At 37.0% G+C, this 16,350-nt stretch overlaps 1 protein-coding gene across 1 annotated transcript in view; it reads left to right on the forward strand.

Moving 5' to 3' along the window:
- Positions 1-10,691, forward strand: part of LOC141436405 (dnaJ homolog subfamily C member 11) — a 30,419-nt gene extending 19,728 nt beyond the window's left edge. Inside the window, exons 11-13 of the mRNA XM_074099366.1 lie at positions 112-260; positions 1,569-1,698; positions 3,937-10,691. Of these exons, the coding sequence (XP_073955467.1) occupies positions 112-260; positions 1,569-1,698; positions 3,937-3,962 (305 nt within the window). The 3' untranslated portion in view covers positions 3,963-10,691. The remainder of the gene's footprint in view (positions 1-111; positions 261-1,568; positions 1,699-3,936) is intronic.
- The last annotated feature ends 5,659 nt before the right edge of the window (positions 10,692-16,350 follow it).

Raw genomic sequence — 16,350 nt, forward strand, 5'->3', positions numbered from 1 at the left:
TTATTTTTTACTTTTGACAGTCTATAAGGAAGAACTTCGTGTACTATGTTTGCGACAGTTAGGCGGATATTTCCAAGCACATTGGATAAAATAATAATAATATCGTTGCAGGCGCGTCGAGTCACGAGGTGGAAGCGGAGCCGACGGGCGACGGCGTATCTCCGGACTCGCCGTCGCCGTACACCGAGGCTATTGACGTCACTATCCCCGTGCAGTGCCTCGTCAAAGACTCGCGACTGGAACTGCTAGAAGCAAGCAAGGTGACTATTGATATCTTCTGTTAAACCTGTCGCGCGACCAACGACTTTTTTGGGTAATTTTGGACTAGTACCCTATTGCCTATTTGCAGGTGGTAGGACCTTGTGCAAGGTCCGCCCGGATTGCTACCACCATCTTGCTCGCTAATCCTGCCGTGAAACAGCAGTGCTTGCACTGTTGTGTTTCGGCGTGGAGAGTAAGACAGCCGGTGAAATTACTGGCACTTGAGGTATCCCATCTTAGGCCTCTAGGTTGGCAACGCATCTGCAATCCCCCTGGTGTTGCAGGTGTCTATGGGCGGTGGTGATCTCTTATCATCAGGAGACCCACTTGCTCGTTTGCCATCCAGTTGAATAAAAAAAAAATGTTAAAGGGTGATCGAAACTAGTAACAAAAATTGACTAATCACGAGTACTTAGGTACGCGCCACTGTTAGGCGTTCGACGGGTTAACGCATTCACTGCCACCGACGCACATATGTGTTTTCGGAACTTCGCCCAGTGCCGCTGTCATAATTATTCATACATTTTGAATCACATGTGCGTCGGTGGCACCTGTGGAAGTCAGGTGGCAGGGAATGCGTTATCCCACGAATATTATAGCGAAAGTTTGTAAGTGAACTGAACTAAAACGATAACTTTGCTCGCCCGCGACCTTATGATAGCTACGTTTATGCAAGATGTGCCTGTATATGCAGTTTTTCCACCTCCACCACGGTTCTTAGTATTATCTATGGTAGACGACTCGAAAAAAGTGACAACAGGGTGGCTACCACGAAATTCGAAAATCGAAGTACCTATCGTTTTCCTGACGCTTATATTATTTAATACGAGAGTGAGAGGGACGGTACAGTCAAGTGCAAAGATATCGACACGTCCAAAGTGACATAAATATGTATACACGACTTTATGCACTTAACATTAAGGTCGTGTATAAATATTTTTGTAACTTTTTCCGTGTCGATTGTATCTTTGCACTTGACTGTACGATATGAACTTCGATTTTCGAAATTTGTAGTAGCTCCCTGTATGGGCGGGTAGGGTAGCCATTATTTTATTTTATTCAGTTGTTTTTTGAACACAAGATAATTTGTGAAGTGTTTGGACACAAGATAATTTAATTTTTTGCATTTTTTCCTCGCAACGTGATGAAAATCATTGTGTGTATCACGGGCCGTAAGGGATTACAAACTCGAGTAATTAAAAGCCCTCCGCCTCCGGCGTCGGGCTTCGAATAGACTCGTTAGTAATCCCCTTCTTTCTTACGCCCTTAATGCACAATGTACTATATTTGATCTGTTTTGTCCTCAGGCTGACCTGGCAGGCTTCTTCGACCCCTGCGTGGGTGAAGACAAACACTTGACCATACAATACAACTTTCACAAGAACCTGCATTGTTGCACTGTCGCCGACAGCCAAGCCGTCGTCCTGCCTCGCAACAGTAAGTGACACTTGCTGCGGTGCAGTGCATAATATTTTCAACCGACTAAAAAAAGGAGGAGGTTTTCAATTCGTGTGTTTTTTTTTGTGGGTTTGTTACGCGATAACGCCGCCAATTTGTGGGCCGAATTTCAAAATTCTTTTTTTTTGTCTCCAAGTCGACGACTGGCAAGAGGCTGCGTACGATCGGGACAGATGGCGTGCTCTCGTTTCGGAGGCCAAGACCCTCTTTGGGTCCCTGAGCCAAATTAGTTAGTTAGTTTTTTTTGTTCTAAAGGACGTACTTCCGAGGTTGGTTCCATTGTTTCTCTGTCAGCCTTCGAATTTTAAAAGCACACCTATAGTGATTTTGGCATTTTTAACACGAATTCAAGTATTTACATTCAGAAAGTATCATTTGGTGAACTGGACATGTGACCTTTATTCACTAGATCTATAATATATTTAGTTTAGGAACAAATTGTAAGTTTAACAAAAGCTTGTGATATTTTAAACTGAAACTGACGGGTATTTACGTTATAAACGGGCGTACCCAAGTCGACGGAGGTAGCAACGTTAATTGTTTTTATAATTAGCTTACCGGTTAAAGCGTGATTCACGTTGTTAACTATCTAACTTAATCAACAATTGGGTGATTAAGGGTTGCCTCTTAAGGCTCCGTTTCCACCAGAGCTGTGCGAGGAATGTGTTTTTCATGATCATGAACCAATAGAAACTCTTCATTTACCTCGCCTCGCTCCGCTCAGCTGTTTCCACTAGAGATGTGCTGTGCGAGGATAGGTAAAATAAGCGTTATTTATTTATACACTTGCTTTTGCCCACAGCTTCGCTTGCGCAGAATTGGTATATAGTATATATAGCTTAAACCTTTTCGATCCCACAGGAATCACACATTATTGCGGGATAAAAAGTAGCCTATATGTTAATCCAGGGTATATATTACCTGTATGCCAAATTTCATGCAAACCCGTTCAGTAGTTTTTGCGCACACCTTTGGTGGAAATGCAGCCTTACCGTACAGCTGGTCCCAACCGGTTGCCTTAATGAGTCGTGTCATAAGTTATTATTAGAGATAAAGGCTAGGTTCTTTATCTTCACAAAGAATGTGTAATGTTTGTGGTTATTAACTTGCCCACATACATTGAGGGAACAATGCAAGTAAACCTACTTTCCACATCTCATGGTCGTAAATTTCGTATTTATGTTGGATCTAGGCATAAAAAGACTTAATGCTCTTGTGCAGTGATGGGCAAAGTACGGCCAGCCGACGTACCTTCGAAATTAATAATACCCATATGGCCCGTAATAAATAATATTATTTTGATCGCCTTGTTCTTAATATAAAATAGAATAAGTAATAAATGCACGAGTAAAGGAGTCGGCTAGACTAGTCGTGCAATAGAAAGTAGAGGTGACGTGATTAAAAAATACAAAACAAAATATTTTTTAGTTTAATTCTGGCCCTCCTCTAAAATATGTCACTTTTTGGCCCCCTATCAAGAAAGTTTGCCCACCACTGCTCAAGTGCATAAAGTTAAACCTTCAAAAGAGCAAGGCAATCAGGCAGCAAGAATAATAGAAGTTTATAAAATAAAGTTGTATTTTTTTTATAATTCGATTTTTATATTGATAATGATAAATTAATAGAACTAGACAATTCTAATAAGTTCTTATCGAAAAAGCAATGCATAAAAATTTAAGGGTATATAGACGTTTATTTGCGTTCCAGAGACTATCCTGGCCGGCCACCGGAATTTCACTACAGATTGTATTGTATTATCACCGGACTTACATAAGTTTTTATGCCAAATTTTAAATCAATCTGACTACTGGAAAAGGGCCAAAATTAGGGCAAGATTCGACCCACACATACATAACTACATACATACATTGCAAGTTAAATAAAAGCTTGTAATAAAATACACACATTATATAGATTTTTATGTAAAGATCAAGATCTAATTACATAATTATAGCATTTTTGTATGTATACGCAATTAAATCTCACAAGCTTTGACGATGGAAATAAGAAATAAGATATGTTTATTGTTAAAAACCGTGTATGGTTGTGGTAATATACTCGGCGGCACAAAATTTGCCCACCTCTACATACAAAGTTGCCTATTACTGCATACATTTGAGGACCAGATTTTTTGCCGATCAGTATATTGTTATGATTCATAAGTTTCGACAATTTGCTGAGTTTGGACAGTTTCTTTCACAAATGTATTCTTTCCAGATCACCGGATAAAGAACAGATCCTGAAAATTAAAGTCGGGGCACAAGTTGAAGCTTCGAGATGAGAGCGTCCGACGCACCGCGTCCTATGTGAAGTAATTGTATAGACTTACTTTTGAGCTCTAACAAAATCCAGAAATATTCAGATAGACTAGTCTAGTCTAGGCTGGCTCAAGCTTGGACTAACGAGTCATAGGAAAAGTCTATGATATAGAGGCTTTTCCGTATTATTTGCTATGTGGTTAACCTGACACGCTTACCTTTCTAATTAGTACAGTACGAAAGAGCTATACTGAGCGACAGACGGTTGTTTGCATTAAAATTATGTCTTATGCCTTAAGGGATATGAAGTAGCTTAACTTATTTTTTAATCGGTTTTTGTGTAAAACCAACTTGCTACTCTGTGACCAAAAAGCAAGTTAGTTATTTTATTTGGCCGGTGGTATCAAGGTAACTAGATATATCTTAGGACTATAATCACAACTACTGTTTATTGCTAAAATTACGCCAAATTACTCGACGTTTCGACCACATTGCCGGTAAATAGTTAGATTTCTGGGTAAAAATAATATTCTATTTAGTCCACCTGGTTAAAGTTTGGGAGTGGCGGTCTGTGAGACTGTGACGTCAATCCTTAGTAAGAAGTGTACCGTTAGGTCGGGGTACTTTGTCCCCGAAGGGTAACTTTGGCCCTTGAGATTAACTCGGTCCTGAGGCCGTATTGCCCTACGTTTCTGATGTTCGCGATCGCAATCAAACGGCAGGTTTCTCATAAAAAAGACTGTCATTTGATTGCGATATGGCCTTTGGTTTTATTTTTGCTTTGAGAATATGGCTCTTTGCCATGCGGTTGGTGTTAATTGATCGATCACGTTTTTATGTTTTTAGTTTACGTTTTATTTTTATGTGGGCCAAAGTAACCCTCTAATGGGTCAAAGTACCCCGACCTTACGGCACTAAGGAGTGAGACTTCACTCTAACTGGCATCTTTATAATTTTTGGTTTACTCGGCAAAAGAAAAATACATATCCGATGTTTTTTGAAAATCTAAACAACGGACTCATTATATATCTTTAAGAATCCTGCCTATTTTAGCAAATAAGTAGTAGTCGTGGATAAATCCTGAGATTTTGAGTGAGAAACGTGAAAATATAAAACATTATATGGCATCAATGTAAATAATTGGTTTTCATTTCCAACATTCCGTTTTCGTTACCCATACGTGCGAATAGTTGTGCTGACTTTTATGTAGTTTCAAAATGTATCTTTAAATGATCAATCTATTTAATAAAGGTTGCTATGTGAAGTTGCGAATGATATGACATCGTGTAAGATATTTTTCTACTGTTACCGTTCGATGTTTTCGAAAGTGTTTTGTCGATTAGCTCCGGAATTTGACAGTTAGTGACTTGTGTATCGCATGCCGCTCGTTGTTTCTCCCTCTTACCATGCTAGTAAGAAGAGTATAGAGTTAGTAACAAAGCCAGTAGTGGCTACTAGTGCTGGCTACAGGATGACAAACATACCTAACGCGTTTAAACTTTGTTTCTTAGTGTTGTAATACTCTAAAGCAAATGTTAAAAAAAATATTTATTCCATTTTTTTTACTATAGATTTTCTTATACCCTAGTTATTCAACACCGTGCACATTGCGACACGGTTTCGATAAATATTTACAATTTGATATTTTTCTGGATTTTGACATAGACGTTATTGTGATTCTAGTAGTTGTTGATATTTAATTTTGATTCAGTGCTGGCGTGCCGTTGGGACCTTAACAATTGTTTTTGTAGTTAATATAATTTAACAGCTTCGATAGCTGCAGTAAGAAAAGTGAACCTAAAAAGTATGTAATTAGTAACACAGACTGCCATTAAGTAAAGTCTGTCGGTTTAGGTAATTGTCCAATTGTAAATAAAGCAAGCCACAATCAAGTCCCAGTCCATCGCTTATCACTATGCCCGGTGTATTTACCGATGTTTTGAGTTGTATCGTTTAATTATAATTTATTCATTGCCCTACGTTAACTGTAGAACTGGAACTATAAGTACTTATAGCTCATGATGCTACATGTGCACTAAAATATACATACAACGTGTTATTTTTGACTTCCGTTAACTTTAAGGGAACATTCAACAAATCAATTTCTCCGCGACACTAGTGGCCTAACTCTTACTATTATTAAAAGATTATCAAGAACTAAGGAAATTAACTATACGCAGTAAAACAGTGCAAATTTTTTATTTTGTGGCGTTTTTTTATGTTCAATTACTAAAGTGTTTTTTATTCACATAATTAGCAAAAAAGTTTAAAACAAAGAGGTTTTTGAAGTATTTTATGTGCCACATCAATGTTAGTCGTCAACTTTGTCAATTTTAGAATTTGACCTTTAAAAATAACTGTTAAGTTATATTATGTTTAAAAAGAAATAATTTAACCAAAAATTTTTTTTACACAAAAGTTAAAGTTACCAGAGAGTTTCAATTCAAAAACAGAGCCGTCTGTCGATGTTAGCGGAAATCGAGAAAAACACAGTGTATTATGCTGGTCTGACGAACAACAGATCTTACATTTAAGTATTTAGTAGCAGCTCATAAATACTATAGATTTTATTTGTTTGTGTGTTTTATCGCACCCGATCGGATCAGTTATAAAAGCAGAACGCAGTCGGGCAATGGGTAGTGCGAATACAGCCTGTCAATTGCACTAACCAACAACGTTAAACTATACTTGTTCTAGATAACGAGTTATTACTGAGAGAACAATGCTGCACGTGATTGGCTAGAGATGCTGCGTCAAAGCCGTTGATTGGTTGAAGTTCTCTCAATAGTAGCTTGTGCAGTCAAGAGCAAAGATATCGACACGGCCAAAGTTACAAATATATGTATACACGTCCTTAAATTTAAGTGCATAAAGTCGTGTATTTGTAACTTTGGCCGTGTCGATATCTTTGCACTTGACTGTACATTACGATACAGCGGACAGTATCGAAATAAAAATGACGTATTTTTATAAAATCAGCTGTTTTGCATTTAGGTTGAGTACTGAGTAAAAGCACAAAATAATACAAACCTGAATAACTAACTATAACTGAATATACTTTACTGCGATGTTTTCATTGCCTTTACGAAATTGAAAATGTAAGATAGGAGTGTAGTGTTCTGTCTCACTCCGAAGAATAGCTGTATCTCTACGGCCGGACGTACCGAGTATTTCTCAAAAGGTTGTCCTCAAGAAATCAGTTTTGTCAAGAAATTATTAACACTAAGGACGAGATCGTAAAGCATAAACTGCATAAAACATCGAAAGTTTCTTGACGTCAGGAAAACGTCTCGAAATCTTGTGAGGAAAAAAGCGTAATTTTGTAACTACATCGAAACTTTCTATTGGGTCCAACAACAAAGATTATCTGACTTTTTATCACCTTTACCACTAGGTTTTGTATATATTTAAACACAATTTTACTTATTTTTTGTGTTGAAATAGCGTCAGGAAATATATATTTTTATTTTTATAAGTGGACAACTGAAATTGGACTACTTTTTGAGAAATAGCAATCAAACAATGGCACAATAAGAATGCCAAATGGTAACAATATTGACCAGGGCAATGTAAACTAATCTTATTCAAAGGTCGATAATGTTCAAATATTGTGTTATATAGAAGAGAGTTTTATCATTGTGTAAATTATTTCGACTGTAAACACAAACGTAATATATACCTATATAAATAGTTGTAATCTTTCCGACCTTTCTTATTGTTTTGAAACCTTATTAATTACTTATATAAATAATTCTCATCGGCTACAATTTTTTTTCTGTTCTTATGATTATTTAATTAATTACTTAATATTATACGAGTTATTTTTGATTTCTGTTGGCTTTATGGGAACATACTACAGAGCAAATAAACTTATTTCTCCCGCGGACACTAGTGGCCTAACTCTTAATTGTTTAAAAATAATTAAGAACTAATTATGCGCATTAAAACGAGAGTTCTTATTTGCGACGCTTTTTTATAGACCGTAATGAGAGTATTTTTGAAGCTTACATATTATTTAGCAAAACGAGGTTTATTTTCTGACCTTCTTTTGCTAAATATGTATGAGGATTTTTGATGTCTCACTTTGTCTCACGTCGATATCACTAGTCACGTTTGTAAAATTTTAACAATGACCGGACTCTCATTGAGTGGGCGTTTTCAAAAAAAGTGTACACTTTTTTTTTTTTTAAATTTTGGATAAAGTATGGTTTTTCCTACTCAGAATCTAAAGCACAATCGATTCCTATCGTTTAAAAAAAATCGTTCGTTCATATAAAATTGTATGAGTCAGTTTTGTCACCCCCATACAGTGTATGAAAAAAACGTCGCAAAATTGTCATTCTTTTAAATTATAGGAATCGATTGTGCTCTTGAGTATGAAAAACCATAATTTTTCCAAAATTAAAAAAAAAGAAAGGGTACACTTTTTTTTGATAACGCCCAAGTATATTTTTTTTTAATTTGGCTAGTAAAATAATTACTAGGTAGTTTCTATTAATGTACTGAACTGAGCCATCTGTCGAAGTTAACGGAAATCAAGAAAAACTCGGTGTAGGTCACAGAAAAATTACTTATGGTCGTTTTGGTGTCCAGTGCCTACCTTAGTTCTATTTTTACATTGAAAATAAAATAAAACTAAACGTATCTATTAAACGAAATTCATCAAATTGCATTCCTACTTTGGGAATTCGTGCACGAAAAGATACTTTCAATGTGTTATGTTACGTCATCTACGTAGTTAGATTATATTATACAAAGTTACACCTCTTATGTAGACATTCAAGAAACAGCCAGCAAATTTAGGACTAGTATTTTTGTTTAGCTTAATAAATTTTATGATAGAACAAGGCGATGCATGTAATTTCGAATAATTGTTTGTGTAGTGGGTTACGAAGTTAAATTTGTTGAATGTTTTATTCAAAAGACACTGTATTATAATTTATACTCATGACATGACCATCATATTATTATAGGGTCTGCGGTAACTGACGCGGTTTGCACGGGTGTGGATGTGGAATAAATAGTGTGAGTAACGGCCACAGAATAAGTAATACATAGTACAAGTACAGAAGCTTCTCATCCTTACAAAAGCGATCTTTTGGTGCTTTAGGCTTAAGAATCGTGCCTACTTTAATCTTCTCTGTCTATCGCTTAACTCGTATTCACTCGCCCGCGGCACGTGTAGTACTAGGGTTGCTACGCTCAAAATATACTAGTGAATGTTAGAAATGTTTCTAGCTCATCAGATGCGGTTTGAGTATAGTTACACAATTAACAATAAAATTAACGTTGCTTTTGTGATAGCAACCACATTGTATTTGAATTCGCGCGCGCTCACACAAACACACACACACACACACACACACACACACACGTCACGCGGGCGGTCTGAGGCAGTGCGAGGCAACCACTCAATAGCCTCTTCTAAGGGGCTCCAGAAATCTACTTGTAGCGGAGAACGTAATCGCGGAGTGAGCTGCGCCTGGTGCGACGGATTTTATATGTACCCGCACCCGCAGGCATTGGCCCGCTCCGTGCACTCGCGCTGGCTAGCGTAGGCCCTTATACATATTTTGTTGACCGTACTTACAGTAGAGTATTTCGATTTAAAAACAAAATGTCAATCATCAAGCCTTTTTTCCGACCGCAAATATGTTAGAAAGAGCAAAAGAACAGGTATTCCGATCTCACTCTAACATAAGCGCGATCGGAGTTTCGATCCGACCATATGTAGAAACCTGGTAGTGTGAACCTGGTGAACTGTACAGTCGACTTCATAAACTTGTAAGCAAATATTTAATCAAAAATATCTAAACACGACTATTGTTAACGGCGTTCAGATGTTTTTGATAAAAATTTTGCGCACAAGTTTATCAACTCGACTGTACGATGTGTAGGTACCATACAAATTAAAGTATTTGTTATACGTGAACGAATGTTAAGGGGAATATTTTGTTTGTATTTTCTTGCCGAACAGATGCTTTATTCCCTTTCCCAGCTATCAAAGTCTGGTTTATTTGACTCTGTTTTGAGGCCTTATTGGCAGTTTTAAGGCCTTATTTCTGTCGCACGGTATAGGATGAGGTCAGAAAGAGATGTCGAATGCGATCGCGGGAGCTCGGGCATTAGACAAGACGGCTGCAGAGGGTTTTCGCATACAAAAATTGTCATTTGGTTGTGATCGCGTGTGTCAGAAACATTACGCAATAGACCCTCAGGTTTTGGCAGTCGAACTCGAGCAGCGATACTTTTATAGACTGAGTTGGGAAAATGGATACATAAACTTTATAGCCAGATAATAATACGCCTCGCGCTTTTAGATCGTTTCCCATTTCTAATCCACTTACTGTTAGTTCTGAGGGTTTCCCCTAAACTTAACCATAGTGTATACCATAGCACTGATGGTACGGTGGTCAGCATTATCTTTAGACACTAAATTACTATATTGTATATCAATTTGATTTGGTTGCGAATGTACATACAAGCTGTATACAGAGTTGTAGTGTATTCAATTCAGTTTACTTTGTTGGCTGTAAAATTATACCTGAAAAATGACAGTCGTGTCTCAGTTATTTGTTGGAAGGTATGGGTGTTGTCCAACGCGGCTCGAATATTTTGTGTTGACCTGAAATATTTGAGAAGCGGTAAAGTTTAAAAAAATGTTGTATTCATGGATCAAATTGGAAAACAATTTAAATATATCATAGACATTTACTGTAGTTTGTTTTATTTCAAACTGTCGTTAATTAAGACATGTTGCTTGATAGAATCTATATAACTGCAGCTAATTATATAGACTGCTTAAATCATAATCCTTCTTTTTTGCTTTGCCGCTGTCGGGTAAAAAGGAATTAATCTGCGGCACTTTTTATTTAACTACTACATTAAACGAGATTGAGCGCTTTGTCTTAATTTAAAAAATTCAAAAACCCGCCTGCGAAATATACCTTACAGTTGTTAAAGTAAAATGAACTAAAAAGATCCATGGTAGTCCTTCAAATGTGTTAAGTTAACCGTTTGTGTTTTGTCTTGTATTGATTTCTTTCATTCAATTCTGTTAGCTTATGATTATTTAAATTTTTTCGTCTTGTTTCGATCTTTTTAGTTCATTTTACCTTAACAACTGTTAGGTAATTTTGCAGTCGGTTTTTTTTTATTATTTTTATTTACTTTTTTTCAGTTAAGCTATTTACTAGTTCCGTTAACAATTTCATTTCAAAAGCACGGATTCATGAAATTATCAACGACTTGTGAGCTAACGAAATAAATGCGTCGGTTCGATACGATTTTCTGATAACTATAGGACCAAGCCTAAATTATGAGTTGGGTAATAATTATTCGAGTGTTTTAACCGCCTCATTTTTCTGATCACATTTTTTACGAATTGGCTGTAGATTTTGATGTCGTTTTCGTTTTTTTTTAGTAACCTAAATTCGCCGGGGAGTGGTTGTCTTTTGTCATTCGTGTCCGGTATTACCTCGGAAGCGTTAGTTGTAGTGGTCTTTAGGTAGTTTGTTGGGCTGTAATTGCTTGGTCTGTCAGATCCTTCGACTGAATCACCACTTTTGATTTATTATTTACCTAATTGATTCGTAAATCACATTTTAAATAAAATAAATAAATAATAAAAAACATTTATTGCCCATAGAAAATACATATTTGTGAGAAGGTACATACATGCTCAGCTACATATGTGGCAAAAGGTTCAGGCTCAGCATGTGCGGTGAGGACTATGCGTCACCGCGCTGATTTTCAGCCTGCACCTCTACACAGCGTACAGACATTACACGACACGGGTAGGACTTTACTATTATTATTATATTATTATGTTATTTATTATTTATTTTGTTTTGTTGGCATACCTACACTAGATAGGTAACACATACAAAAACCGGCCAAGAGCATATCGGACACGCCCAGGATAGGGTTCCGTAGCCGTCAAAATCAAAGTATCCATATTAAACTAGTAATATTTTCTAAGGATTTTGTATTTTGTACGGCATATCCAAAATAAGCCGAAAGGAAAAGCGGAAGGAAGCCGTGGTGGCAGAGTGGTTTGACCTATGGCCTCTCAAGCAGAGGTTCGTGGGTTCAAACCCTGGCTCGCACCTCTGAGTTTTTCGAATTTCATGTGCGGAATTATATTTGAAATTTACCACGAGCTTTACGGTGAAGGAAGCGCGAAGCAATTCAATGGTGTGTGTGAAGTTCCCAAACCGCACTGGGCCCGCGTGGGAACTACTGCCCAAGCCCTCTCATTCTGAGGGGAGGCCTGTGCCCTGCAGTGGGACGTATATAGGCTGGGATGATGATGATCCAAAGTAAGTATATTTTACAAGTTAGGGTGCTACTATATAGTATTGTTACGGCGGTGGGTTAGGTGGTAAACTTTGATCGTGTTTTTCCGTAGCTTGGAGGCGTTTTCAGCCGGCTGAAATACTGTTTCAGGCCGTTTCAGAGGAGGCTCTATCACATATTAGTTTATCAAAATTTCACCCAAGTTGCCGTCGTTTTCAGGCGCCTGAAACATGTTTTCAGTCCGTTTCAGGCCACCCTCTGTCCGATGACGCCATAACCTGAAAACCGTTTTCAGGACCCCTTATGAGCCCCTGAAGTACATTTCAGTATATGACGAAATTTTCAATAAGAGTGAAAGAGATAGCACGATTAGAAAGAGACAGCTATACTGAGAACATTCTAGAAGGTGTGTGACTATATGTGTAAGAGAGACAGACAGATCACCCTATTTCCGGAATATTCTAGTAACTGTGTGAGAGAGATAGCACATGAAAGAGACAAGACACTACTCGTTTCAGGAACATTCGAGATGTAGGTATGACGTCCTGGCTGGACTGTTCTGGAACTTTGTAGACCGATTCACTGGGGGTATATAAGCCGGGCGAGCTTGCGTTGCGGTGCAGGAGAGTTTCGAATGCGATACCGAGAGATAAACATCAAAGAGAATCAAAGCGACTAGTAAGTGACTTTTAGAGTGCGAAATTTCTGTAAAGTGTTTTTAAGTGTTTTGTAAAGTTAAGTACTTAACAGTGTGAAAATAAATCCTACTCTTATTCATCGGTGTAAAAAGTGCTTTTCAATCACGAACCCACCCCACGAACGTAACACTATTAAACTACTAAGAATTCTCAAGCAAACTCAGCCTACTTTTCTTTGTTAATTTGATAATTTTACTATCATAGGAATTTTCTGAAAAAAAAATGTAATCATACAGTTTAGCTTTTAGAGGGGGAGGGACGCTAGATTTCAACAAATATTTGTTCTTCAATATTTAATAATGATTTTAAAAGACCTGTCCAACGATTCCTCACACTATAATCTTAGACGAGAAATAAAATATCCCCCCACTTTACGTCTGTGGGAGGTACCCTAAAAATGTTTTTTTCATATTTAATTTTACCACTTTGTTGGCATAATTGCTAAATATATCCATGCAAAATTACAGCTTTCTAGCACTAATAGTCTTCTTTTCAGTTTTTAATGTTTTGTAGTAACATTATAACGTATATTATTTACTATATAACAGTCATGAAATAATTTTTTGAGATCTTTAAGATGAGCTCTTGATTTTGATACCCATATTGGGAAAAAAAAATTGTTGACCCCCAATATTTGCATCTCACATCCGCCATGTTTAATTTTTTTTAACGTCACCTATCTAAGGACACTTGGGTTGTCGGGACGATTCTAATGATACCTTAATTGTCTAAATCCGTCCAGCGGTTTAAGAGATATGCGGTAATAAAGAATATTACATACAAGATACGTGCGAAAAACGATACTACTCCTTGCAGTCGGGTAAAAAGCTAACTCAATGGTGTACTTTGAGGTTTAAAAAAGTCAAATAAATGTAAAAAATGTTAATTAAACTACGAAAAATCTGGAAGTAATCATATGACCGTATTTATAAGTCTGGAGACCCTATAACTAAGGGAAAAGTGTATTATCTAGAGGTGGAAACGCAACCTTCTATTATTTATAGTTATCTAATACCTTTTAACGAGCAATTCTTGTATATATGTATATATTAAATATATTTCGGGGATCTCGAAAACGGCTCCAACGATTTTGATGAAATTTGGTATACTTGTAGGTTTTCGAGGATGAAAAATCGATCTAGTTTGGTCTTTGGGAAAACGCTTATTAACGAGTAGCCTGAGCAAAGCTCGGTTACCCAGGTAGGTAGTTATTATTTCCAAATTCTATAAGCACGTATGTGTTACCTAATACCGATGCGATGTTTCATTTATACTTATTTATCACATGGGATTCCTTTAAAGTACGCACACACGAGTGCTACGAAGATGGACATAGCGATTGTTTAAATCCTTAGCTAATTTCTCCCGCTCGAGCATACACGTTTCGCACTGGGGTTGCCAGACCGATGAGATTTCCGGTACTTGCAAGTAAAAATAGTCTTTGGTACAATGAGATGGGTAGGTACAAATAATACAATTACTAAGTGAACGCCACACAAAAAAAAAACAGGATGAAAAGAAATATAGGCGGGATCTACGTAATTTACAAGGTATTAGATAGCTTTTGGAACGAAAAAGTTGGATATTGTACTGTATTTTTTTTTACTTCTATTCAGAAATTTAAGAAGGCACCTAACTACCTAAGCGATAAGCGTGTGTCAAATAAGACATTCTAATGACATTGTAATTAATAAGAACCACGGCACGCGTCATCGTGAATGACTCTACCTATAGTTCCATCCAACTTTTTTTTGTAGGTTTTTGATAATAAGCCATTATGAAAACAAAAGTAGTTAATTAACTATTAATATTAGGTTGTTGTATAAAAAAATGGCTTTGTATTCTGCCAATGCGATTAACTGTCTTTTTTATTTATTTTCATGCACGCTACGGGAACAGAGCCCTTCGGCCTTCAAATTTTAATATCCCACTGATATTTTATATGCGAAGTTTGTAAGTCTGGTTGTTTGTCTGTTACCTTATCATGCCTAAACGTAAGCCGCTGAATCGATTTAGATGAAATTCGGTATACAGATAGTTTGAATCCCGTTGAAGGACATATGATAGTTTTAACCGGGAAATTTTCATAGTTATCGCGGGATAGCGATTAATGAATTATACCTACGCGGACGGAGTCACGCGTACCAGCTAGTAATAAGTAAAGGCTACAGAAATATTGCCAGCTGCACGAGAATTTTCCATTTTGTACATTGGCAACCCTCAGCGCGCCAGGTCCGCGTTTCATCCTTTTTTGATCGTGTAATGCTTTTGTATGAGAACAATAGGTGATAAATTCAGGGACGTGGGGCTGTGGAATTCAATTTGGACAATTCGCCTGTAACTTGAGTTCGATCTTGAATGTTTATTGTCCCAAAGTCGTTAAGTAATTGATAGAAAAATCCTGTGAATGTGCGTTGTATTGTATTGTATTGTACATAAAACATCAAAATAACAGTCAACAAGAGAAAGAGATGTACAAAGGCGATCTTATCCCTTAAAGGGATCTCTTTCAGTAAACCTTACGAATGTACCTACTTACTTAGTTTTTCGGACACAGCCGAATCAGAAAACAAAATAACTAAATAAGTACCTACCTATGCATTGCATGCTATATTCCTACTCTCTTGTAATAATTATATACCTTATTTAACGAGCAATTCTTTTATATTTATTTATTTCGGGAATCTCAAAACGATATCAATTGTTATGTCGGGATTTCCCGGGGCGAATAATCGATCTATGTAGCTTGTTCTCATTTGTGGGAAAACGCGTGTTCTCGAGTTTTAACCCGAGCGAAGTTCGGTCGCCCAGGTACTTTTTCACATTTACACTTTTTAGGGTTCCGTAGCCAAAATTGCAAAAACGGAACCCACAGTTTCGCCATGTCTGTCTGTCTGTAAACTATGCCGACAGAATAGTACCTACATTCAAAAACTAAAAAAAAAATTTTTTTTCTTATTCAACCTTGTAGTGTAGGATATCGTTGGATAGGTCTTTTAAAACCTTTAGGGGGTTGCTAATACGATTATTCGATTCAATGATTAGTTTGCAAATTATTCTACTTTAAAGCGCAAATTTTCATTAAAATCGAGCGTCCCCCCCCCTCTAAAATCTAAACCGGTAGGTAGAAAAATTTGAAAAAAATCAGGATGGTAGTTAGTAGTTTAGGAGTAAATAGCAACCTAAGGCTCATCCGTTGTTTAGTACCCATAGTACAAGCTTTGCTTAGTTCATTTGGACTAGATAATTTGATGTCAATTGTCCCATGGTATTTAATTTATTTATACTCTTTAGTCTCAGCCTGCAATCGGCCGTATCTTGGCGCACGTGGCATGCACTGGAGATCAGACAGAACGGACAAAGCCTGCAAATAAAAG

Source organism: Choristoneura fumiferana, chromosome Z (genome assembly GCF_025370935.1).
Source record: "Choristoneura fumiferana chromosome Z, NRCan_CFum_1, whole genome shotgun sequence".
In the NCBI taxonomy this organism is placed as follows: Eukaryota; Metazoa; Arthropoda; class Insecta; order Lepidoptera; family Tortricidae; genus Choristoneura; species Choristoneura fumiferana.